The sequence below is a fragment of the Schistocerca gregaria genome, chromosome 3 (genome assembly GCF_023897955.1).
Source record: "Schistocerca gregaria isolate iqSchGreg1 chromosome 3, iqSchGreg1.2, whole genome shotgun sequence".
Taxonomy (NCBI): domain Eukaryota; kingdom Metazoa; phylum Arthropoda; class Insecta; order Orthoptera; family Acrididae; genus Schistocerca; species Schistocerca gregaria.
The window spans coordinates 873,072,942-873,100,670 of NC_064922.1; the positions used below are offsets into that span (position 1 = coordinate 873,072,942).

The window sequence follows — 27,729 nt, forward strand, 5'->3', positions numbered from 1 at the left end:
TGGGTTGAGCATACATCAAGAGTTTAATGTAGGCATTAGACACAGTGTTGGGACCAGAACTTAGGAGTGAACTAACTTCAGTTGTGGATGACCTTCTATTGGCAACAACGGCATTGGAGGAACAAATTACCCTACTTCCACAAGTGCTAGACATTGAAGCAAACTGGGATTACAGCTAATCATAAAAAGTCACATTTTTGTCTAATATGAATCAAGTATCTTGGTCAACTCATTAATTTGGAAGGTATTCTATCTCATAGTGGCAAGATACTAGCGATTAATAATTTTGAAGTACCAGAAACTAAAAAAGATTCTCTTTGATATCAGTCTATCAATCTCAGAACTTTGCTTTGATTGTTGAGGAAAGATGTACTAAGGCAGTGGACATCAGAATGTTAGAAATCGTTTGAAGCAATTAAGACATTGCCAGTATGTTCTCAAATTTTAATGCCACACTCATACGTCTTCAGAGTCTGGACTGAACCCTCAGCTGTAGGTTTTTGTGCGTCATTTCAAGTCGGATTTTCCCAGAATGTGAAAGGTCTTATACTACTACAGAGCTGCAAGTACTAGTCGTGGTATGGGCATTTCAGAAATTTTATTACTATTTGTATGGGAAGGGCAACGGCACTGCCACAATGGTTGCACCGGTTCCCGTGAGATCACCGAAGTTAAGTGCTGTGGGGCGTGGTCATCATTTGGATGGGTGACCATCCAGGCCGCCATGCGCTGTTGCCATTTTTCGATGTGCACTCATCCTCGTGATGCCAATTGAGGAGATACTCCTCCGAATAGTAGCGGCTTCGGTCAAGAATACCATCATAACGACTGGGAGGACGGTGTGCTGACCCCACGCCCCTCCTATGAGCATTCTCCACTGAGGATGGCTCGGCGGTCGGATGGTCTCGGTAGGCCACACGTGGCCTGAAGATGGAGTGCTTTTATTTGTATGGAAAAGAGACAGTAGTTTACTAGTGGCGCAATGCCTGTTAAACTTGTAGTTACAGATTTGCCACTGGTGTTTGTCGCTAGCTGTCACTTGCATGAGCTAAGATTGTTTTGTGCCATTCCACAGAGTCCCCTCTGTCTTCCCTCCTACTCTTCACATCATCTCTTGGTCATCACAAGTGTTAATGATGTAGTTTGATTTCCACACTTCTAAATGTGGTTCTTGATTTTCCTCCAAAATGTTTATTGCTATTTTATGTTTCTACAGTTGTTTCTGGGACTGAATTTGAGATTATTGTATCTCGACATTTAATGCAAGATCCCAACTCTACGAAAACCATGCCACTTGGTGCCATGGTATAGCTAGTTTTGTAACTAGAGTATGTGGTGCTGGTTAACTGAGTACCGTTATGATGATGGATACCCTTTCAAACAATACTGTAAGTTAATTTCTTTCCCCCTTGGTTGCCAATGAATTCAAGTAGGTTCAGTCTAAATATGTCACCAATTTATTGTGCTTTCATGGTGACCTATGTTTTTGTCAGATATTATCATGCTAGGTCGGGTTTGGAACGTCTAAATGTAAAGTTTGAACAAGTAATGGACTCTTTTTTGATAGACTCTTTTTTGATAGCGGCCGAAGGGCGTAAAAAGGAGCTACTCAGTATCCAGAAACCCCTATGTAATACATAATTGGCCACTAGATATGACAAGCAGCTGACTCGCCAACACAAAACAAGGAGGGGCGCGCTGTGTTGTCGGTAGAGAAGCAGCAACAGTAGACTGGGTCGGTAAGGAAAGCTCAGTGACATCGAATGTGGTCCAGTCACTGGCCGTCAACTCAGCAACAAATCCATCAGGGCCATTACAGCCATTCCGGATCTGCCGAGGTCGTCTGTTGGTGGTGTGATTGTGAAGTGAAAACCCGAAGGAACAACCACAACTAAACCAAGACCAGACTCACCTTATGTTCTGAGTGATAGAGAGCATCGAGCAATGCGGATGGAGGTTGTAAGAAATGCCATGAAATCAACAGAAGAATCACTCGTAGAGTTCCAATTTGTTATCAGCAGTCCACCTGACAGAGTGACTGTTCGCAAAGAGTAAGAAAGAATGGCGTCCAATGATTGAGAAGTTCCCTGTAAACCACACGTTTTTGTACTCAATGTTAAGTGACACCTGACATGGTCCAAATACCGACGCTACTCGATGGTGGATGACGGAGAACGAATGATTTGGAGTGATGAGTCACGCCATGCCCTCTGACAGAAGGGTTTGGGTTTGGCGAATGTCTGGAGAACATTATCTGCCGTCCTGCGCAGTGCCAACAGCGAAGTATTGGGTAGGTGATGATATGGTATGAGGGTGCGTTTCGTGGTTTGTACGTAGACCTCTTATTGCAGGAATTGTGAGGTAACTGTGGGGAATAACGCCCTGAAATGGACTGACCTGACTGGAGTCCTGAGCTAATCCAAACGGAAGATCTGTGAGATGAGTTAGAATTTCAACATCGCTCCAGAATCCCAGCGTCAGACATCGTTACTCACCCTGATTTCGGTTCTTTTTAGGAAGAATTAGCTGCCATTCCTTCAGACATTCACACACTCCAACGCAGTCAACCCACCATAAAGGAGGTCATGACGATGTTAATTTTTGGGGCGCTCAACTGCGCGGTTATCAGCGCCGTACAAATTCCAAACCTTTGCTCAGTCCAAACTCATCATTTTCATCTCGAGGCAGGTGAAAATCCCTGACCCTTCTGGTAATCGAACCTGGTACTCCGTGATTGCGAAGCGAGAACGCGACCGCGAAACTACGAGCTGCGGACCCAATAAAGGAGAAGGTGGACAAACCTCATATTAACGTCCACTGGTCGGCATCTGGACAGTTCTGATCAGATGGTGTACAACCTCCGTCTCAATATAATAGGTGTATGTTTTTGCCATTTTATTCATGTGAGTGGACCAGGTAATCTAGGCCGAAAGTGAAATAATGACTCTCCAAGCCGAGAGCTGTCACATGAGGAATCTTACCCTGCGACTTTTTATCGTCATATCGAGGATGTACTAAGTCCAAAATGACAATAGCATTGCAGCAGTTTTACCTCTTTAAGAATATGTCTCCTTCTCTTCGGTGTGATATTTGTTCTGTACTGAAAATAAATCTGTGACAAACTGAATCTAAATATTACTCTAATTAATGATGGTTTAATGTTACAGTGACTGCTACATAAAATGCATACTCAGGAACTCAATGTAAAAGAGAAAGATCAGAAAAGAGCCACTTGTCGCTTGTAACGTGTGTATGGAGCATCGGAAATACATTTACAAATATTGTTGCCAAATTCTTCAGACCAATGCAGGAAAACTGTATCTAAGGATGTCGAGAAAACAACGGAACAATGGCAGTCAAGATATTGTTCAAGTACCAAGTACCATTTAGAATGGTTGCAGTGGACAAATTACACGACTACCCCATTTTATGTCTATTTCATCAGTTCCTCGATACTCATGCACATATCACAAATCAAATCGCAGTCATCTGATCATAGTTGAAATATGAAATGTAATTTAGCTAGTAGCCCAGCTGTTCCATTTCATAAACCAAACATTTCTCAAACTTCTTCTCCACCGTAATACCGGTATCTGGAAGATGGTCATCCATCTCCAGGCACAGTTCAATATCATGTTACATTTACGGAAAGAAAGTGCACTTTCCCTTATTAATTTTGCAATTTTACCGAAAAAAATTAACACAGCCATTTAACTCTGTCCAAAAAATGAAACATATCCATTGGCTAAGAAAAAAACTGCTGCATCCAGAAATGATCGGACGTTGTAACTACGTACACGTACACACTATCGGTGAGTATGTAACTGACTACAATTAAAATTCTATGTGGTAAGTTGAAAGACCACCAAAGTGCGTTAATGTTGTTCGTGTTTAGTGTTGTCTATGTTTTGTTTTGTTACAAGGTCTGCTAGGGCATATAACAGGCGTGAACGTCAAATATTGAGAGATCACTATGAAACACGAAGAGATGCGTCGTACCCATGCCAGATTGCGTTATCGGCACACTGCAGAGTTTGAGTAAGTTCATTGTGGGCCTCTATTTGGTTGGCTGCTCGAATCGTGGCATACCAACATATTTGGAGCATTAGGATGTGACAGTGACCCACTTTTGTTCTGCATGGGGATGTGGCGCTATGTATAATCGTTGTCAAGTATCTGGTTGACTACATCTGACTTCCACAAGGAACCGCCGAACTGTGCACCAAGCATATCGCCGCCCCATGAAATACTCACCAGGCATCAAAGAACAATTAACGGACTCCCTGATCATTCTGTGTAATCCCACACAACTGGTTGGAGGCTAGCAGCAACTGGACTACGGAATTATAGACCCAATGCATAGGCTGCTCTCAACACACAATGCAAACGGTTGCTGTGACCAGGAAGCGTGGGCTGCTGATCAAGGGGATCAGGTTTTTAGCAATGAACTACGGTTCTACACAACCCTGGATGAGCACCATTGGACATTATGGTGACCAAGGGAGAGGCACAGTGGTGTTACAGGGGGCCTCATAAGGTGGGAACCGCCTGTTTGACCTTAAATCACAGCTCTTGGTGACTGAAGGAACTCTGAGTCTTCATGGGTTACCTCTTGTTTGACAATATTGTGGTGCCAATGTCCAACACTTGTCCATAAGTGGCATAAGTCTCTATTAAATTACTCATGTAATGTATCCCTCCACAGTGGTACTCTTCCAGATAGGCTTAAATATGCTATTGTCAAACCATTACACAAAAAAGGAGACAAATCATCAGTGGAAAACTTCCATCCCATTCCATTATTGGCAGTATTTTCAAATGTGTTTCAAAGGGTTATGTATACTAGACCCTATAAACACTTAGTACAGAAAAATATTCTCATTCATAATCAGTTTGGATTTAGGAAAGTAAAGAAAACTGATCAAGCTATATTCACTTTTACAGATGATAAATTAAAAGTTATTACCACTTGGAATATTCTGTGGTCTGGCTAAAGCTTTCGATTGTGTTAAGCATGATATGCTCATACAAAAGTTAAAGTATTATGGGATAACAGGAGTATCAGGCTCATGGTTCTCTGCCTATATCTTTAATAGAAAACAGTATGTGTCTGTATCAGGCTTACCACACAGCAATAGTTATTCAAAATATGAAGCTATCAGACAAGGGGTGTCCCAGGGCTCTATTTTAGATCCCTTGTTGTTCCTATTATGTATTAATGACCTTCCATATGCAGTGTCACAAAATGCAAATTTTGTTTTATTTGCACATGATGCAAGTATTGGTATAAAAAAGAGTACCTGTGATCTTACTGAGCAGTCAGCTAATGAAATATTTGTATCAATGGGTGGTTTACAGCAAATAGATCTCACTGAATTTTGACAACACAAAGTACATACAGTTTAGTACCTCACAAAGAATACCTGACCATATGAGTATAACGTATTCAAACATAAAATTAAATCTGTGGACAGTGTCAGATTTTTAGGGTTACAAATTGACTGCAACCTAAATTGGAAAACTCACACTTTAGAACTTAATGAAACACCTTAGTTCAACTACAATTGCAGTACGCATGATAACAGAAATAGGTGATTTAAAAATGAAGAAGTTAGTTTATTCGGCCTACTTCCATTCACTAATGCTTTATGGAATCACCTTTTGGGGAACTTCCTCTCAAAAAGGGAAAATTTTGAAAATTTAGAAGTGAGTCATTAGAATTTTATCTGGTGTCAGTCCTTGATCATCATGCAGATACCTCTTTAAGAAACTTAGTATTCTAACTACTGTTTCTCGGTACACATACTCACTGATATCCTTTCGTCATTTCCAGCATACGTCTTTTTACACAAAATAGTGCAAAACATGATTATAATAACAGAACCAAAAACAATCTGTACAAGAACTATATAAGCTTAACATTAGTACGAAAAGGAGTCAAACACATGGGTACTCATATAGTCAATAACTTACCGGAGTATATCAAAGGTCTTGTAAGTGATAACTATCGGTTTCAGAATGAATGAGAGAACTTCCTGCTGGCCATCTCCTACTCTGTTGATGAATATCTTCACAATGATTATAGCTCATAACTCCGTCTGCACAAGAATTGTACAATATCGATGAGCCTGAGAAAAAAAGAAAAGGAGAAAAAAAACTTTGACTCTTTCCACATTCGAGAGACTCCTCTCCAAGGGATCCATGGAAAACGATAAATGTAGTGTAATGTATTGATGTCTGTGTGATGATGAGGAGCTCCTATTGCCGGCAGGATTCCCAGATCTGTTACCAATAGAATGTGTGTGGGTACATCTGGGATTCAACTCTGTCATAGAGCCAGTGTCCAGGGTGACAGAATCAAGTACAAGAGTTGTGGACCAGTTTGATTCAGAAGAGGATCCAACAGCTTTATGACACCTTTCCCAACCGAATCGGTGCATCAAACCAAGTTCGAGGGGGTGCAACGTCGTATAGAAAAGTCAAGCCAAGTTTTTCGTTAATTTGATTCGATTTGTCGATTTGTAATCATTGAAATATCATATACCTTGTCAAGTTGTGAATTTTCGTTACGTCTCTTCTTCCCTTCAGAGTGCTTCGCTTTTTTTGTGAGCCAATGTATTCACTTGTTTTCTCAGCTCCGCTTGTTTCTTTTAGTGTTTCTCAGTTAGTGATGTCCTTTTATCCTCCTCTCTTCATTACCCGTGTCCTGCCATGTTTCTCTTTTTCCTCCTCCTCGCTCTTCTCTTCTTTCAGATCCATTACCGCTAATACATTGCTAATATTTGCAGCCGTTCTTCCTCAGTGGCTACTTCTGTGCTGTTTATGTTGTGAATCAGAATAAAACTATTATTCGTCTTTTATGAGACGAGTTATAATCGTATCTGCAGCTACTAATGTGTTATTTCACTTACTGTGCCAAATTACTCTAATAACTGAAGTGGTATGACACCTATCTTATCGAAGAATGGGTAACTCTTATTTAATCATTGATAAGGATAGGTTTAAGGGCGTCGGTGAAAGTTCTGCAGGGTGACATCCTGACATAGAAAAATTGGCAACAAGTGGCAGATGTGTCCAAATGAGGAGAGTGTGTATGAAAGAGCGTCAAAAGATGAAAGTATTAACAACTTGATGTCATTTTCGCAATTTGGCCCCTGGAGAGGTGCGCTAATTTTTGTGTGTGAGAAATTTTTTGGACTGAGCGCAAGTTGAGAATATGAGACAACTTCCTTTATTTAATAAAATAATTTGACTGAGTAGATACTACCCAGTTTAAGATGAAAACACTGTGAAATAGGCGAATGTCGTATATTAAAAGTTATACAAAATTGAATATACGTCTCGTCTAATGTACAGCTATTTCACGTCCATTCATACAATCACATGGCAATAAAATGCTTTCATTCCCGGTTCCACTCATTATTTATCTTCAGAGACGTTTCTACTTATTTCATATTCAGCGTGGGCAGTCTAGTGTTCAAGTGTGATGATTTTGATCCACTTTGGTTACATGGACAACTTCATTACCAGTGAGATCTCACTTTTATTAATGTTGACAAACGAAACCTTTTGACTTTGTTTGGAAAAATAGTTCTTGATGTGAATGTGACTTGTTCAAGAGATTTATACCCTGGTTTGCTCTGTATTTTTTAGTACCACTCAGACTTTCCAACATTTTTACACAACTGAGGAACTGCCCACAAATCTCAAGATGCTGCTTTAGTTTTAGGAAGACTGTAAGGGAATCATGTGGAATGGATTATTGATGTGGAGAGAAATAATAAACTTACACAATGATATTGTTTTGTGAAACAGTTGTATTTTTAAAAAAGTGTGCTATAAGGCAAGTGTGCTTGGGTGTGGCGTTGATCCGTCATGTGTTGAGTGGCCAGCTGCGGAGTCTCGTGGAGACCTCAGCGGTAGTAGTAGGGGTAGGCAGCGTAGGGGTAGGCGGAGTAGGCGCTGACGACGGGGGCGGCGCGGTAGGCGGCGGCGGCGTACGGGTAGCCGTAGTAGCCGTAGGTGGCCGCGTAGGGCGGCGCCACGTACACTGCCTCGGAGCCCTTCAGGTCCTTCTCCTCAGCGGCGAAGGCCACGGCCACCAGCAGGGCCATCAGGACGGCGCACACCTGCAGGAGACACACCTTGTCACCCCACCTCAGGAAAACAGCTTACCACGTCAAACAAGTAATGGGGCTCACATACATTTTCCTTAAACCAGTAGTGTCTGCTATATCTGGCAGCTAGACTAGACTATGCTGTCCAAGATGACAAATCTTTATCAGATATGTGAATAACTTTGTATGTTCCTCAGGGGACTGTACTCGGTCCACAGTTATTTAAATTTACTTAAGAAATATTTTCTAAATAGTATTTACACCTTACTGCTATATTAAGGATGCTTCTCTCCAGAAACTATATCTAGGGGAAATTGTTGCAATGTCTAGAATCACTGAAAATGATAAAGGTGGGTGATACAATAACTGCAGGTGCTCAAAGACGTAATTTTGTGTATGTGTGTATGTAGGAAGACCTAAATTGTTCAATTCAAGATTCATCAGGGTACCAGTTTGTTCTAATACTTCAGACCAATCACAATCAGTAAAAAATATAAAAATGTCATGGAAAAGCCGGCCGCGGTGGTCTCGCAGTTAAGGCGCTCAGTCCGGAACTGCGTGACTGCTACGGTCGCAGGTTCGAATCCTGCCTCGGGCATGGATGTGTGTGATGTCCTTAGGTTAGTTAGGTTTAAGTAGTTTTAAGTTCTAGGGGACTGATGGCCACAGATGTTAAGTCCCATAGTCCTCAGAGTTATCTGAACCATCTCTTATGGAAAAAAATGTGGGTGTTACTGTATTACAAACAGTAGAAAATGTAAGAATGTCATGGAAACAATGAGGGAGTTACTACATCACAAATTAAAACTGTGTTAAATCAGTACTCGTGTACTCGTATCTGTTCTTCAAGATTATTACCCTCTCTATCGAACAAGCGGAATATGTGACGGGAAAAGACTGAAAGCTGATTGCTCACCACATCTTCCACAGAAGATCTTGTACTGCACTCTGAGTGAACATGTTTAATGAAGAGTGACTTAGCCACAGGAAAGCCTCAATTGTTTTACTTTTGGCAGTCAGTACGCTACTTTGAGTGTATGTGATAAGTCAAAACATCCTGCGAATTGCAAGTATCCTACCCTGAATCCTGGCTTTACCTTTTCAGGTACAGTAAATAAATCCATGAAATTCCGAGAATTCAAACACAACAAAACTGACTATGTTTGGCTTGGCTGAATTCCCTCTATTTTATGGATAAAGTTATACATAGTAAGACCATGAAGATTCACACAGTATACGCAATATAGTATTACTCTCAGACGTCTATTAGCTGTAGCATTCCCGGGACGGTGTTAAATATATACTTTTCTTATTCTTGCAGTGTTTTTTTGGTGCGCTTGTTCCATACTACATTCTACTAACAAAATAAAGTACCACGAGGGAGAATAGAAGTGATGGATCCTTTTCCTCTTCACAGGAGAGCATTTGGATGTAACTGAAAAATGAATGACTAGCGAAACATGATGTTCCATACGTGAAAATGAGCATGTCTTATTATGTATTCACAAGGGCATCCCCCATTTCCTACGTATATGTAACACATGAAGTATAGTGTTGAATTGTGACAACTTGAGATAATCGGTGATGTGTTTCCTCTCATTACTGAAAATATATAATGAGGAAAAGACGTCGCTGCGTGACCGTGTTCGCGTTTACATCTTTGGCTTTCGCTTTTACACAGGAAACAGATCATGAAGTAAAGTTACGGCATAATCCTTCTACTCTTCGTAATTAGATTTGCCACCACATATTTCCTGTAACTTTAACTGAAACCCGTAAATAAATAGAAGTCTAAAAAAAGAAAAACACGAATATCGTTCTTCACACATCTAATGTATGAAACGGAGTCATTTTAGAATTATTCCTAAAGGTCACCCAAAGTAGACAAATGGTGAACTCTCACAGTTTCCCATAAATTACTGGTACAAACTTCGCACAACAGTTGCCTCAGGAAAGCAAAAATTCAGTTTGAGCGTATAAAATAGTAAAATAGACAAACTACCTACATTTGAAAATAATATTAAAACGAACAATCACTGTCCTGGCGGAATTGCTATGGGTGCTGTGTTCTTTGTTCGAGTAATATGAAATTCGTAGGAAAAAGCCGCAAGCATTTCCTATACGAACTTGTGTACCAAGTCGAATCAAGGAATAATAGTACTACTGAGAGGACTGTGTTCTTACCTAAATAACTTAATAGCAGCTTGTGAATTTCAAGAAAAAAGATGCGGCTCTAACGATCCTCAGGAGTAGTGTCACTCATTCAACAACAGACAACACAAAATTGTCAAAAAGAAATTCCTTCCGTCGGCAACAGGTTTTAAAATTCAAAACAATGTGATGAAGTCCATATACCAGTCCGTTCTTGCTGAGTTTCAAACTCATTACAGCTCTGTAGTTTTTTATCAAGGGATAATTTCACGAATATATGGCATAAATACTTGAAAAAATCAAACGAGAATTCTTCCATCTGAAATTGGGTTCCTCATAAAATGCACTCTGTGGTAGCCAATCAACATCTGGGAAAAGCATGGCAGAAGGAGAGTCTGTGTACTCATGTGCGCCTGTATTCTGAGATAAGACAGAGAGGCGTCCTAGCATAGACGAGGAAGCCTCACTTTCATTAGTTTCATCGTGTCAGGTACGTTTCGGCGTCTTCCTCACGACACTACAAATGCTGCTTTTTTATGTAACAGTTTCTCTGCCGCAACATGGATCTGACTGAAATCTTCTCTTGACAGGATAATTTACCAGGAAACAGCATCCTGATTAAAAAAATGTAAGAACATCTTATTTCTTGAAATACTTTGCGAACTTCTGCATTATAAAGTCTAACAGGTATATAAGGACTAGAAAATGTTTTACTACAAAAAAAAAAATTAAAATCTGGAGATGGCAGCTAAGTCTGTTGAAACCAGTTGCCTTGAATAAAATATATTTTGTGCGATATTGGTTTCGAATCATTTTGAACAAATAGAAAATCAATTACAATCGGTTAAAATATTTCAGAGAGTTAGTAAGCCTGAGAATGTTTTTGAAGGTGGAACTATAATTTAAATCCTGAAAGTTATGATCGTTAACTATACTATTCGATTCTCTGCATTGAGATAACAGACAACTGCTTAGTAAAACTGCGCTAATTATCCAATGGTTTTCGAACTGAAAAGGATTTCCTTTATCTAAAAAAAATTTCAATTTTTTTTGTACTGTCAGTGATATAATAAAAGCGAGATAGAGTCCTTTTGTCTCCTCCACTGGCTTTGAATGAACGTAACAGAAGCAAAAATTTGCACAGACCAGGCCTGAGATTTATTGTAAAATGGAAATTTCAGTCTGGAGAAAGTTTTCCACCCAGTAAAGAAATTTACTGTTGAGGAAACTTCGCATAAAAATGTAAGTGTTTTTCGAACAGGAAATCTAGTGTGATGTCACTAAGAGTAAGTCCGAAAAGTATCATAATTTTTCTTCAAAGCATATAATATTAAAATGAACAATATTTTCTGTTAGCCCTTGGATAAGTAATGTTTTTGAACGGTGAGTTAACTATGCAGCTTGTAACAAGACGATAGTTTGAATTCTCTCAGGCCGTACTAACAGCCCAGTGTGCGTATGATTGCGGTGAGCGTAACGCAAAAAAAGGGGGAGACCTCCTTTGCAGCAATGTGCCTCGACTACTGAAGTAGAACAAACATTTATTTGCATATAGGAATGTCGTTGACTGAGTTATGGGTAACCTGCGACAAGCTTTCCACAAACAGTATATCCCTGAAATTATGTGTTTTCCACCGTGGAAAAGTCTCAAAGTACTCATGGCTCTCCATGAATTAAATACGTTATGATTTTCAACGCAGGTGTAAGCAATTACGACTGACCATCCTATTCTGGAGTACTGCTGCACTATGGCATACTATAAGCACTAACAAAAATCTCCACATATTCATCTGTAATTCTAGGTATGTTCCACAAAAATACCACAAATTACAATTAAGAACCCACTGTAACTCTCACAGATATGGCTTTCTGGCGTGTTGATAATGCAGTTAATGTCCTTACGACTAAAGGCGCGAAGATGAAGCTGTGAATTCGAAATGAACATTGGCAAAGTGGAAAATCTATTGAGATGACTCAAGACAGATTCTGTTGTGGATTTCTACATTAACTGCGCTGTCTCTGTTTTGCCAATAAATCTCCACTATGATTGCTATGATGTAATAAAGTGTTCTTGAGATTAAAAGCAAAGTTGGACCTAGAAGCCCTAGACCAAACGTGCGTTTGAATCTTACAGGTAGGACTGGTCTGGTCATAGAAAAATCATTAAAGGAAGGTACAAATTACGGTAACGTCGACTGACATCGACAGCTTGGGAAAAGATGTCACTTCATGCCCAAGAGGTGTAATGTAGTAGGATTTACCGTGACACTTGGTGGACTAAAACTTCTTATGAACCAGGCACCTACTGTGGAAATGGAGAGCATGCCACATGTACTAGAAAAGAGCAAACCTTTGGTGCTATACAGGACTGACAAGGACAATCAGACAAACGTAGAGCTGAAACGTACGATGGAAAGTCAAGAAATAAACAGTTCCCGAGTACGGTGTGATACCGTCTCACACGCAAAAATCCCAAAGTAGTGGAGGGTCCGTACGAGATAAGAATATTACAATTTTCAGCGGTTCAGAGCAAGCAGAGTTAGGGCCAGATTACGCAGGTTACGGTTAGGAGCGGCCTATGGCACTTGGGCACGTGGTACTTACGAAAGCCTTCATGGTGTCGGCGGAGGTGGTTGGAGACGAGCTGCGGTCAGAGAGCAGAGGAGCCTCGGAACCCGAGTGATGCCCAGCGGTGGCCAGTGGTCCCTTATATACGGCGCGGTCGGCCCCCGTCCTTGGCGGCTTCTGCCCTGGGCTGCCCACGGGTTCGCCGACCGGCTCCGCCTTTTGCCGGCCTTTCGGCTGCCGCTGCTAAGCTTACACACTACTTAATCTAACTTAAACTAACTTACGCTAAGGACAACACACACACCCATGCCCGAGGGAGGATGAATCTCCGACGGAGGGAGCCGTGCGGACCGTGGCCACAGATCGCGTGGCTGTCCAGCGCGGAAAAAAGTCTGTTAATAGTGCTATTAAACTTTCCTCTATATAAAGTCAGTATCTCAGTGCAGCGAGTAGATATTTTCTTTAGTGTGACTTTAGCTATCAGAGTGAACTCACTGCTTCTGGAAAGTGAGGCTGTTATCTTATGTAGAATGTCTATGTGTTTTGGTGAAAACTAGGTATCAGTTTGAGATGGAACAATAACAGTCAAATGTGTAGACTTTAGAAGAACCAGACAAGGCAGATCCATCTGCTTGTGACCGAGAGATTCCTCCATGATCCCCTATTCAGTGCTTACATTGGTGCCTCTTCTGATGTTAAGCCTGTTACTTCAAAATCATTCTTAACCGAATCCAGGTACCTTGCTTCTCCCATGCGTGTAACATGACCCCACCATCTAACCCTGTTCGTCCTGACTCCTACGTCTATAGAGATCATTCCCAGTTTATCTTTGATTTCCTCATTGTGGACGCCCTCCTGCCATAGTTCCCATCTACTAGTACCTGCAATCATCCTAGCTACTTTCATATTCGTGACCTCAACCTTGTTGATAAGGTAACCTGAATCCACCCAGCTTTCGCTCCCATACAACAAAGTTGGTCTAAAGATTGAACGGTGCACAGATAGCTTAGTCTTGGTACTGACTTCCTTCTTGCCGAAGAGAGTGGATCGTAGCTGAGCGCTCACTGCATTAGCTTTGCTACACCTCGCTTCTAGTTCTTTCACTATGTTGACATCCTGTGAGAATATGCAACCTAAGTACTCGAAACCGTCCACCTGTTCTAACTTTGTTGCTCCTATTTGGCACTCAATCTGTTTATATTTCTTTCTCACTGACATTACTTTCGTTTTGGAGATACTATTCTTCATATCATAGTCCTTACATTTCTGATATAGCTCTGAAATTTTACTTTGCAAACTTTCAATCGTATCTGTCATCACAACTAAGTCATCCGCATATGCAAGACAGCTTATTTTGTGTTCACATATCTTAATCTCACTCAGTCATTCTGTTGTTTTCAACATGTGATCCATAAATAATATGAATAATAGTGGAGACAGGTTGCAGCCTTGTCTTACCCCTGAAACTACTCTGAACCATGAACTCAATTTACTGTCAACTCTAACTGCTGCCTGACTATCCATGTCAAGACCTTTAATTGCTTGCAAAAGTTTGCCTCCTATTCCATAATCTCGTAGAACAGACGATAACTTCCTCCTATGAACCCGCTCATATGCCTTTTCTAGATCTATAAAGCATAGGTACAATTTCGTGTCCCACTCATAACACTTCTCCATTATTTGCCGTAAGCTAAAGATTTGGTCCTGACAACCATTAAGAGGCCTAAACCCACAATGATATTCATCCAAATGGTCCTCAACTAATACTCGCACTTTCCTTTCAACAATATCTGTGAAGATTTTACCCACAACGCTGACGAAAGAGATACCTCTATAGTTGTTGCAATCCTTTCTGTTTCCATGTTTAAAGACTGGTGTGATTACTGCTTTCGTCCAGTCTGATGGAACCTGTCCCAACTCCCAGGCCATTTCAATTATCCTGTGTAGCCATTTAAGACCTGACATTCCACTGTATTTTATGAGTTCCGACTTAATTTTATCCACCCCAGCTTCTTTATTGCACTGCAGTCTATTGACCATTTTCTCCACTTCCTCAAATGTGATCCGATTTCCATCATCATTCCTATCCCATTGTACCTCGAAATCTGAAACATTACTGATCGTATTTTCACCTACATTGAGCAACTCTTCAAAATATTCCCTCCATCAGCCCAAGGAATCCACAGGATTCATCAGCAGTTTTCCTGACCTGTCCAAAATACTTGTCATTTCCTTCTTGCCTCCCTTTCGAAGACTGCTAATTACACTCCAGAATGGTTTTCCAGCAGCTTGACCCAAAGTCTCCAACCTGTTTCCAAAGTCTTCCCAAGATTTCTTCTTGGATGCTGCAATTATCTGTTTGCCTTTGTTTCTTTCTTCAACATAATTTTCTCTGTCTACCTGAGTTCTAGTATGTAGCCATTTTTGATACGCCTTCTTTTACCTTTTACAGGCTGCCTTCACTGTGTCATTCCAGCAAGCTGTTTGCTTCATCCTACCTTTAGACACTACTGTTCCAAGACATTCTTTGGCCACTTCTACTACTATGTCCCTGTAACTTGTCCATTCCTTTTCCAATGACTGTAATTGACTACATTCAACTAACTGGTACCTTCGTGAGATCATTGTTATGTACTTGTGCCTGATTTCCTTATCCTGAAGTTTCTCCACTCTTATCCTCCTACATATGGACCTGATCTCCTGCACTTTCGGCGTCACAATCCCAATTTCACTGCAGATTAAATAATGATCAGTGTCTTCAAAGAATCCTCAGAATACACGTGTGTCCCTCACAGCCTTCCTGAATTCCTGATCTGTTGTTATATAGTCAATGACAGATCTGGTTCCCCTCCCTTCCCAAGTATACCGGTGAAAGTTCCTATGTTTAAAAAAGAAGTTTGTGATTACCAAGCCAATACTAGCACAGTAATCCAAGAGTTGTTTCCCGTTCCTGTTGGCCTCCATTGTGTTGTGGTCTTCAGTCCTGAGAGTGGTTTGATGCAGCTCTCCATGCTACTATATCTTGTGCAAGCTTCTTCATCTCCCAGTACCTACTGCAACATATATCCTTTTGAATCTGCTTAGTGTAGTCATCTCTTGGTCTCCCTGTACGATTTTTACCCTCCACGCTGCCCTCTAATAATAAATTGGTGATCCCTTGATGCCTCAGAACATGTCCTACCAACCGATCCCTTCTTCTCGTCAAGTTGTGCCACAAACTTCTCTTCTCCCCAATCCTATTCAATACTTCCTCATTAGTTATGTGATCTACCCATCTAATCTTCAGCATTCTTCTAAAGCACCACATTTCGAAAGCTTCTATTCTCTTCTTGTCCATACTAGTTATCGTCCATGTTTCACTTCCATACATGGCTACACTCCATACAAATAATTTCAGAAATGACTTCCTGACACTTAAATCTATACTCGATGTTAAAAAAATTCTCTTTTTCAGAAACGCTTTCCTTGCCATTGCCAGTCTACATTTTATATCCTCTCTACTTCGATCATCATCAGGTATTTTGCTCCCCAAATAGCAAAACTACTTTAAGTGTCTCATTTCCGAATCAAATTCCCTCAGCATCATCCGACTTTATTCGACTACATTCCATTATCCTCGTTTTGCTTTTGTTGATGTTCATCTTATATCCTCCTTTAAAGACAATATCCATTCCGTTCAACTGCTCTTCCAAGTCCTTTGCTGTCTCTGACAGAATTACGATGTCATCGGCGAACCTCAACATTTTTATTTCTTCTCCATGGATTTTAATACCTACTTCGAATTTTTCTTTTGTTTCCTCCACTGCTTGCTCAATATACAGATTGAATAACATCGACGAGAGACTATGACCCTGTCTCACTCCTTTCCCAACCACTGCTTCCCTTTCATGTCCCTCGACTCTTATAACTGCCTTCTGGTTTCTGTACAAATTGTAAATAGCCTTTTGCTCCCTGTATTTTACCCCTGCTACCTTCAGAATTTGAAAGAGAGTGTTCCAATCAACACTGTTAAAAGCTTTCTCTAAGTCTACAAATGCTAGAAACGTAGGTTTGCCCTTCCTTAATCTAGCTTCTAAGATAAGTCGTAGGGACAGTATTGCTTCACGTGTTCCAACATTTCTACGGAATCCAAACTGATCTTCCCCGAGATCGGCTTCTACTAGTTTTTCCATTCGTCTGTAAAGAATTCGCGTTAGTATTTTGCAGCTGTGATTTTCACATCTGGCAACACCTGCTTTCTTTGGGATTGGAATTATTATATTCTTCTTGAAGTCTGAGGTTATGTCGCCTGTCTCATACATCTTGCTCACCAGATGGTAGAGTTTTGTCATGACTGGCTCTCCCAAGGCCGTCAGTAGTTCCAATAGAATGTTGTCTACTCCGGGGGCCTTGTTTCGACTCAGATCTTTCAGTGCTCTGTCAAACTCTTCATGCAGTATCGTATCTCCCAGTTCATCTTCATCTACATCCTCTTCTATTTCCATAATATTGTCCTCCTCTCCAAATTTACCCATAACCTTTTCACACCCTTCTATTCATCACTGAGTGCCTCATAAAAACTATCCATCTTATCTTGATATGTCGCTTCACAATGCGAATATACTGACACAATTCTAATTTTCTTGCTAGACACTGTCAAATCTATCCACATCAGTCGTTCGTTTACATACCTAATTGCAACTACGGTCGGTTCCATTTCTTTCCTGATGTAAAGCCCTACACCCCATTGTGCTATTCCTGCTTTGACTCCTGACAGGTAGACCTTGTATTCTTCCACTTCCTCTACTTTGTCACCCCTTACCCGAATGTCACTAACAGCTAAAACGTCCAGCCCCATCTTACATGTAGCCTCTGCCAGCTCTATCTTCTTCCCAGAGTAGCCCCCATTGACATTAATAGCTCCCCATCTCATTACCACTTGTTTGCCAAGTCGTATCTTAGGAGTCCCTGGTTTGTCAGTTAGAGGTGGGACTCCGTCACCTCCAAAGGTCCGAGGCATTTTGCTCAGATTGTTGCCAGCATCATATTTAAAGTACCAGGGAAGCAGGTTGCTAGCCTTACTTGCCCGAGTCTCATTGAGTTTTACCCCTAACAGTTGAGGGACTAACCGGTTGATTTGGTAATCTTCGCCGTATGAGAACAAAGGTGACCACCACTCAGAATATGTCTGAGATGCCGAGCCTTATTCCAAAGTAACTGGTATCCCGACTGTCGGGACCACTTACTTGACCACTCATACGTTGCCCGTGGTTCATGAACTAGGACCTGACTAGAGGAACCCACACCATGAACCCACGCCATGTATCCAGTAAGGAAGACTTAGCAAATTTAACCTCTGAGAAGGATTTTATTGTCTAACAGAGTGAAGTATCTGGAATTACACGGCAACAGGCGAATCTTGATACAAGAGTTACAGAATTAGTAACTGAAATCACAGAACTAAAATAGTTACAGGAATAGTTTCCACAACAAGGAAAGAAAACTGGGCCTAAAACCACTACTCCCCCTGTTGCGGACTAAGTTGTGTAGGTATCCAACATTAATTCAGGCCATCAGAAAAGGATACCGAAAAAGTCTGACGAACGTAAGCGATACTTTTCCTCAGAGATAAATACTTGGTCTGAGACAAGTGAAGTGGAAGTTAAACAAAATGTAGATGGAAAGATTAAGTCGGTGGTTGCAAACTTACTTGGCGGTAATACATCATGCGATTCAAACGTTCAGGAGGATCTACATAGGATTAAGCGACAGAGAGATTCGAATCTCGAACAATGGAAAACTCTGATGACTTGCCAAGAAGAGAAGGTGTTTGAAGAAGTAGAACAAGTGTGATAGCAATACAGGATAGTAATACATTGTACGTGATTCAGTACAGCCACAAAACTCGAGCACCGAATCATATTGTGGAAACGCAGAACAATTTCAAATAGAGACGAGAAACAACATGAATCCAAATCGTGAGGTGACTCCCACCACTTAAGACTATGCTGCAGTGCTTATGGAAAAGAAACTTTGAAGCTTAGACAGTTCCGACGTTAATAACTGATAAATGTTATAGTTATTGAAGGTTTAACAGTAGACGACATCCTCAGTGAGGATTTTTCTTTTGAAAATGGGGCACAAAGTTCGACTTTTCAGAGGGTCATATCTCATGCCAGATCAACAGTGTGGTAACCTGATTAAAGCTAACTAAGCAAGAAAAGAGTCGTGGAAAATATTGCAGGCAGAATCAGCTATGTGTTATTCATGAGAAACGCCATCACATGCAGAATTTACTGGTCTGGAAAATTTGTGTGCTTCTACTTTACACAGAAGTTCAGTAAACATTATGAGGAGCCCAGCACATTGACCTTTACAATAGCAGCAGTTGACAGACATAGTATTGCAACATTCGGATGTTTTTCAGGAACGGCCAGGTATCATTAAAGGATGTATACATACCTTTTAGGTGTGTTTTCTTGCCAAACGTTTACCACATCTTTTATGTAGCTCCCTGGTCACTATGGTAGACACTTGAAGACGAATTTTAGAGGATGTTGAGATGGGATTTGATGGAGACATCCATAAGTCCATATTGTAGCTCCTTTCTGTAGTGCCTAGACCTGGTGGAAAGATGCATCTTGTATTCGATGCTTGGGTGCGTTAATACTAAAGTTTCGTGGCGTAAAATGCTCAACAAACATCGATCTCTGACTTTCATATTGGCAAGGACCAATATAACCACAGCCAAGTAAATATACTGCCTACATTTATACTGAAAGGTTATGTTAGTTCAGGGTTCTTCCCTTTTGGACGAGCATTAACTCAAGAGTTTAATGTAGGCATTAGAAACAGTTTTAGGACCAGAACTTAGAAGTGAACTAACTTCATTTGTGGATGACCTTCTACTGGCAACAACGGCATTGGGGGAACAAATTACCCTACTTCCACAAGTGCTAGACATTTAAGCAAACTGGGATTACAGCTAATCATAAAAAGTCACATTTTTGTCTAATATGAATCAAGTATCTTGGTCAACTCATTAATTTGGAAGGTATTCTATCTCATAGTGGCAAGATACTAGCGATTAATAATTTTGAAGTACCAGGAACTAAAAAAGATTCTCTTTGATATCAGTCTATCAATCTCAGAACTTTGCTTTGATTGCTGAGGAAAGATGTAGTAAGGCAGTGGACATCAGAATGTTAGAAATCGTTAGAAGCAATTAAGACATTGCCAGTATGTTCTCAAATTTTAATGCCACACTCATACGTCTTCAGAGTCTGGACTGAACCCTCAGCTGTAGGTTTTTGTGCGTCCTTTGCAAGTCGGATTTTCCCAGACTGTGAAAGGTCTTATACTACTACAGAGCTGCAAGTACTAGTCGTGGTATGGGCATTTCGGAAATTTTATTACTATTTGTATGGGAAGGGCAACGGCCTTGCCACAATGGTTGCACCGGTTCCCGTGAGATCACCGAAATTAAGCGCTGTGGGGCGTGGTCAGCACTTGGATGGATGACCATCCAGGCCGCCATGCGCTGTTGCCATTTTTCGATGTGCACTCATCCTCTTGATGCCAATTGAGGAGATACTCCTCCGAATAGTAGCGGCGTAGGTCAAGAATACCATCATAACGACCGGGAGAGCGGTGTGCTGACCCCACGCTCCTCCTATGTGCATCCTCCACTGTGGATGACTCGGCGGTCGGATGGTCCCAGTAGGCCACACGTGGCCTGAAGACGGAGTGCTTTTATTTGTATGGGAAAGGAACAGTAGTTTACTAGTGACGCAATGCCTTTTAAACTTGTAGTTACAGAGTTGCCAATGGTGTTTGTCGCTAGCTGTCACTTGCATGAGCTAAGATTGTTTTATGCCATTCCACAGAGTCCCTTCTGTCCTCCCTCCTACTCTTCACATCATCTCTTGGTCATCACAAGTGTTAATGATGTAGATTTTCACACTTCTAAATGTGGTTCTTGATTTTCCTCCAAAATGTTTATTGCTATTTTATGTTTCTACAGTTGTTTCTGGGACTGAATTTGAGATTATTGTATCTCGACATTTAATGCAAGATTCCAACTCTACGAAAACCATGCCAATTGGTGCCATGTTATAGCTAGTTTTGTAACTAGAGTATGTGGTGCTGGTTAACTGAGTACCGTTATGATGACGGATCCGCTTTCACCCAATACTGTAAGTTAATTTCTTAATATGTCATCTACAAATTGTGCTTTCATGAGATATTCTCATGCTAGGCCGTTCTCGAAACTTCTAAATGTAAAGAAAGAACAAGTAATGGACTTTTTTAATAGCGGACGAAGAGCGTAATTAGGAGCTACTCATTATCCAGAAACCCCTGTATAATACATAATTGACCACTGGATATGGCAAGCAGCGGACTCGCCAACATAAAACAAGGTGGGGGGTGCTATGTTGTTGGTAGAGAAGGAGCAACAGTACACTGGGTCGGTAGGGAAAGCTCAGTGACATCGAATGTGGTCCAGTCACTGGCCGTCAACTCAGCAAAAAATCCACCAGGGACATTACAACCCTTCCTGATCTGCCGAGATCGTCTGTTGGTGGTGTGATTGTGAAGTGAAAACCCGAAGGAACAACCACAACAAAAACAAGACCAGACTCACCTCATGTTCTGAGTGATAGAGAGCATCGAGCAATGCGGATGGAGGTTGTAAGAAAAGCCATGAAATCAACAGAAGAATCACTCGTAGAGTTCCAATTTGTTATCAGCAGTCTACCTGACAGAGTGACTGTTCGCAAAGAGTAAGAGACAATGGCGTCCAATGATTGAGAAGTTCCCTGTAAACCACACGTTTTTGTACTCAATGTTAAGTGACACCTGACATGGTCCAAATACCGACGCTACTCGATGGTCGATGCCGGAGAACGAATGATTTGAAGTGATGAGTGACGCCATGCCCTCTGACAGAAGGGTTTGAGTTTGGCGAATGTCTGGAGAACATTATCTGCCGTCCTGCGCAGTGCCAACAGCGAAGTATTGGGTAGGTGATGATATGGTATGAGGGTGCGTTTCGTGATTTGTACGTAGACCTCTTATTGCAGCAATTGTGAGGCAACTGTTTGTGGGCAATAATGTTCCTGAAATAGACTGACCTACCGGAGGTAAACCAAATGGAACGTCTGTGAGATGAGTTAGAATTACAACATCTCTCCAGAATCCCAGCGTCAGACATCCTTACTTACCATGGTTTCGTTTTTTTTTTGGAAGAATTAGCTGCCACTCCTCCAGACATTCACACACTCCAACGCCGTCACCCCACCATAAAGAAGATCATGACGATGTTTAGTTTGTGCGGCGCTCAACTGCGCGGTTATCAGCGCCCATACAAATTCCCAGCCTTTGCTCAGTCTAAACTTATCATTTTCATGAATGATGATGAAATGATGAGAACCACAAATCACCCAGTCATCTCGAGACAGGTGAAAATCCCTGAACCTTCCGGGAATCGAACCTGGCACCCTGTGCTTGGGAAGCGATAACGCGACCGTGAAACTACGAGCTGCGGACCTCATTAAGGAGACACACCTCATATTAATGTCCGCTGATAGGTGTGTGGGCAGTTCTAATCAGATGGATTACAAACTACGTCTCAATATAATAGGTGCATGTGTTTTTGCCAAGGAACGTCGAACACATGTGCAGAACGTCGATCAGTTGCAGAATTTTGGAACACGTATTATGTTCGAGTATAATGACTTTTCTGGAGACTAGAAATCTACTATGTAGAAATCAGCATGGGTTTCGATAAAGACGGTCGTGTGAAACCCAGCTCGCGCTATTCGCCCACGAGACTCAGAGGACCATAGACACGGGTTCAGAGGTAGATGCCGTATTTCTTGACTTCCGCAAGACGGTCGATACAGTTCCCCATAGTCGTTTAATGAACAAAGTAAGAGTACATGGATTATCAGACAAATTGTGTGATTGGATTGAATAGTTCCTAGATAACAGAACGCAACATGTCATTCTCAATGGAGAGAAGTATTCCGAAGTAAGAGTGATTTCAGGTTTGCTGCAGGGGTGTGTCATAGGACCATTGCTATTCACAATATACATAAATGACCCTGTGGATGATATCGGAAGTTCACTGAGACTTTTTGCAGATGATGCTGTGGTGTATCGACAAGTTGTAACAATGGAAAATTGTACTGAAATGCAGGAGGATCTGCAACGAATTGATGCATGGTACAGGGAATGGCAATTGAATCTCAATGTAGACAAGTGTAATGTGCTGCGAAAACATAGAAAGATAGATCCTTCATCATTTAGCTACAAAATAGCAGGTCAGCAAATGGAAGCAGTTCATTCCATAAATTATCTGGGAGTACGCATTAGGAGTGATTTAAAATGGAATGATCATATAAAGTTGATCGTCGGTAAAGCAGGTGCTAGGCTGAGATTTATTGGAAGAATCCTAAGGAAACGCAATCCGAAAACAAAAGCAGTAGGTTACAGTACGCTTGTTCGCCCACTGTTTGAATACTGCTCAGCAGTGTGGGATCCGTACCAGATAGGGTTGATAGAAGAGATCGAGAAGATCCAACGGAGAGCAGCGCGCTTCATTACAGGATCATTTAGTAATCGCGAAAGTGGTACGGAGATGATAGATAAACTCCAGTGGAAGACTCTGCAGGAGGACGCTCAGTATCTCGGTACAGGTTTCTGTTAAAGTTTCGAGAACATACCTTCACTGAGGAGTCAAGCAGTTTATTGCTTCCTCCTACGTATATCACGCAAAGAGACCATGAGAATAAAATCAGAGAGATTAGAGCTCACACAGAAGCATACCGACAATCATTCTTGCCACGAACAATACGAGACTGGAGTAGAAGGGAGAACAGATAGAGATACTCAGGGTACCCTCTGCCACACACCGTCAGGTGGCTTGCATAGTATGGATGTAGATGTAGATGATACATGTGAGTGGATCGGGTAATCTAGGCCGTAAGTAAAATACTGACGCTCCAAGCCGAGAGCTGTCACATGAGGAATCTTACCCTGCGACTTTTTATCGTCATATGGAGGATGTACTAAGTCCAATGTGACAATAGTATTGTAGCTGCTGAAGATTTTTAAGAATATGTCTCCTTCTCCTCGATGTGATATTTGTTCTGTACTGAAAATAAATTTGCGACAAACAGAATCTAAATATTACTCTAATTAATGATGGTTTAAAGTTACAGTGACTGCTACAGAAAATGCATACTCAGGAACTCAATGTGAAAGAGAAAGATCAGAAAAAGAGCCACTTGTATGTATGGAGTATCGGAAATACATTTACAATTATTGGGTCCAAATTCTTCAGACCAATTGAAGAAAACTGTATATGTTAGGTGTTCTCTATGGATGTCGAGAAATGAATGGAACAGTTGCAGTCAAGATATTGTTCCAGTACCAAGTACCATTTAGAATGGTTGCAGTGGACAAATTGCACGACTACCCCATTTTATGTCTATTTCATCGGTTCCTTGATACTCATGCACATATCACATATCAAATCGCAGTCATCTGATCATAGTCGAAATATGAAATGTACGTTAGTTAGTAGCCCAGCTGTTCCAGTTCATAAACGAAACATTTCTCAAACTCCTTTTCCTTCGTATGCCGGTATCTGGAAGATGGTCATTCATCTCCAGGCACAGTTCAGTATCGTTTTACATTTAAGGAGAAAAAACCGTTCGTTTTCTCTAGTTAATTTCGCAATTTTTCCGAAAATATTAACTCAGTCTTTTAACTCTCTCCAAAAAATGAAACGTATGCACTGGCTGACAAAAAATTGCTGCATCCAGAAATGATCGGATTTTGTAACTACGTACACCTACACACTATCGACGAGAATGTAACTAACTAAAACTAAAATTCTCTGTGGTAAGTTGAAACACCACCAGAGTGCATTAGTGTAGTTCGTGTTTAGTGTTGTTTATGTTTTGTTTTGTTACAAGGCCTGCTAGGGCATATAACAGGTGCGAAGTACGTCAGAAATTGAGAGATAACTACGTAAAACGAAGAGATGCGTCGTACTCGTGCTAGACTGAGTTATCGGCACACGACAGAGTTTGAGTGACCTCATTCCAGGTCTCCATTTGGTTGGCTAGTCGAATCGTGCAATACCCAGATATATGGAGCATTCGGATGTGCCGTGACTCACTTTTGTTCTGCATGGGGATGTGGCGCTATGCATAATCGTTCTCAAGTATCTCGTCGACTACATCTGACTTCCACCAAGGAGATCGCCGTACTGCACCAAGTATATCGCAGCCGCATGAAATACTCACCTACCATCAATGACCAAGTAATGGACTCCCTGAACATTCTGTGTAATTCCGCACCACTGGTTGGACTGCGGAATTATTGACCCATGCATAGGCTGCTATCAACACAACAACGCAAATGTTTCCTGTGATCAGGAACCATAGGTTGCACTACCCTGGATGAGCACCATGAGACACTATGGCGACCAGCGGAGAGGTCACTTTGTACAGTGTTTTGTAAAGGCGCAGTTGTGTTACGGGGTGCGTCATGGTATGGGGAACCGCCTGTTTGACCATAAGTCACAGCTCTTAGTGACTGAGGGAACTCTGGGTCCTCATGTGTTATCTCTTGTATAACAATATTGTGGTGCCAGTTTCCAACAGAACAATACTTGGTCCATAAGTGGCATACGTCTCTATTGAGTTACTTATGTAATGAAAGCCTCCACAGTGGTACTTTTCCAGATAGGCTTTAATATGCTATTGTCAAATCATTACACAATAAAGGAGACAAATCATCAATGGAAAACTTGAAACGTCCCCTTTGAAAAATTTATACACGACTGTGCTTAAACTGACACACAATATTTTTGGCGCAACGCAATCTGACTTCCAATAATCCCTACAAGAGAATGGCCCTAACTAAATTAACCTATACGTTTCACAAATCACTTACAAAAATCTTCGTTACTCAAACTACTGCAATACAGCGAGCGCCACTACTGCCAGCTAAATAAAAGATTCAAACTACTGAAGGCGCTAACTACTGATAGGCATAGTTAGCAAATAAAAGATTTTAATACAGAAAAAACAATGTATTTACCTTAAAAGTCATAATATACATATCCGTTCATGACACCAATTCTAACAAATTTCAAAACTCCGCCATCTCTCTCCCCACGTCACCCACTGTTGGCGGCTCACCTCCAACTTCGCAAATCTACGAGCTCTTAACATCCAGCTGCCCAACGCCTCAATGGCGAGTATTACAACAATGCCACCCAGCCACAGACTGCACACAACACAGCCAGTGATTTTTCATACAGAGCGCTACGTGGCGTTACCAATAAAAAACCTAAACAGCCTACTTACAAACTTCCGCCCCATTTCATTATTGGCAATATTTTCAAAAGTGTTCCAAAGGGTTATGTACAATAGGCTTTATAAACACTTAGTACAGAAAAATATTCTCATTCCCAATCAGTTTGGATTTCGCAAAGGACTGTAAACGTATCAAACTATATTCACTTTTACAGATGATAAATCAAAAGTTATTACCACTTGGTATATTCTGTGATCTGGCTAAAGCTCTCGACTGTGTTAAGCATGACACGCTCATACAAAAGTTAAAGTATTATGGGATAACAGGAGTAGCAGGCTCATAGTTCTCAGCCTATATCTTTAATAGAAAACAGTATGTGTCTGTATCAGGCTTAGCACATAGCAATAGTTATTCAAAATATGAAGCCATCAGACAAGGGGTGCTCTGGGGCTCTATTTTAGGTCCGCTGTTGTTCCATATGCAGTGTCACAAAATGCATATTTTGTCTTACTCGCAGATGATACAAGTATTGGTACAAAAAAGAGTACTCGTGATGTCACAGAGCAATCGGCTAATGAAATATGGGGTGGGTTACAGCAAATGGATTGTCACTGAATTTTGACAATACCCAATACATAAGTTAGAACCTCACAAAGAATACCTGACCCTATGAGTCTAATGTATTCAAACAATGATATTGAAGCTGTGGACAGTGTCCAATTTTTAGGGCTACAAATTGACCTCAACCTAAATTGGAAAACTCACACTTTAGAACTTGATGGAAGGCCTTAGTTCAGCTACATTTTCAGTACACATGATAACAGAAATAGGTGATTTAAAAATGAAGAAGTTAGTTTGTTTGGGCTACTTCCATTCACTAATGAGTTATTGAATCATGTTTTGGGGAACCTCTTCGCAAAAAGAGATCATTTTCAAAATTCAGAAACTAGTCATTAGAATTATATCTGGTGTAAGTCCTAGATCATCATGCAGAGACCTCTTTAAGAAACTTCGTATTCTGACTACTACTTCTCAGTACACATTGAAACAGTACAGTAGTTTCCGCTCTATAAGCAGCAGGTTTCGCTGCTCGCTCGCACCGGGAAAGCCAATTTTATTACACGACGCGGCCGGCCGCGTGTGCAACAGAACCCATGTGGACGGGTGGAAGGAAATGTGTCAGGCTTCATAATTCGTATTTATATGTGTCATGTAATATGCATTTCTTGTATGTGAATGTGAATCTGCACATGACTTTCTAATCCTCCTCACACCTTTCTGTAAAGCGTGGCCAAATCTTTGTTGGGAAGCAGTTCTGCAGTATAGTAGTGCCACCTTACTCCTGGGTAGGGGATCAGAGAGACAGCATAGGCAGGTAAAAGTCAAAGACCTTTCAGTGTCACACGATTTGGGGTGGAGAGGTTGATCACGGCCAAGTGGTTCGACCACCCCCTCCACCGGGTCCAGGAAGACCTCCGGGTACCCTCCAGCCCTTGTCTAGTATCGTACAGAAAGGATGCGCTCTCTAGGTAGCGCTCTCAAGCTCCTCCCACAGTTCTCTGTAGCGCAATTTTGATTC

The 27,729-nt window shown here is 41.2% G+C and overlaps 1 protein-coding gene across 4 annotated transcripts in view; it reads right to left on the reverse strand.

Annotated features, from left to right (window-relative positions):
* Nucleotides 1-27,729, reverse strand: part of LOC126354923 (uncharacterized) — a 117,343-nt gene that overhangs the window by 82,991 nt on the left and 6,623 nt on the right. Inside the window, exon 2 of one of the 4 annotated variants that reach the window (XM_050005017.1) lies at nt 7,800-8,129. The exons of the other annotated variants lie outside the window; for them this stretch is intronic. Coding sequence (XP_049860974.1) covers nt 7,914-8,129 — 216 coding nt within the window. The 3' untranslated portion in view covers nt 7,800-7,913. Of the gene's footprint in view, nt 1-7,799; nt 8,130-27,729 lie in introns of those variants that run through there. 4 annotated transcript variants of the gene reach the window in all.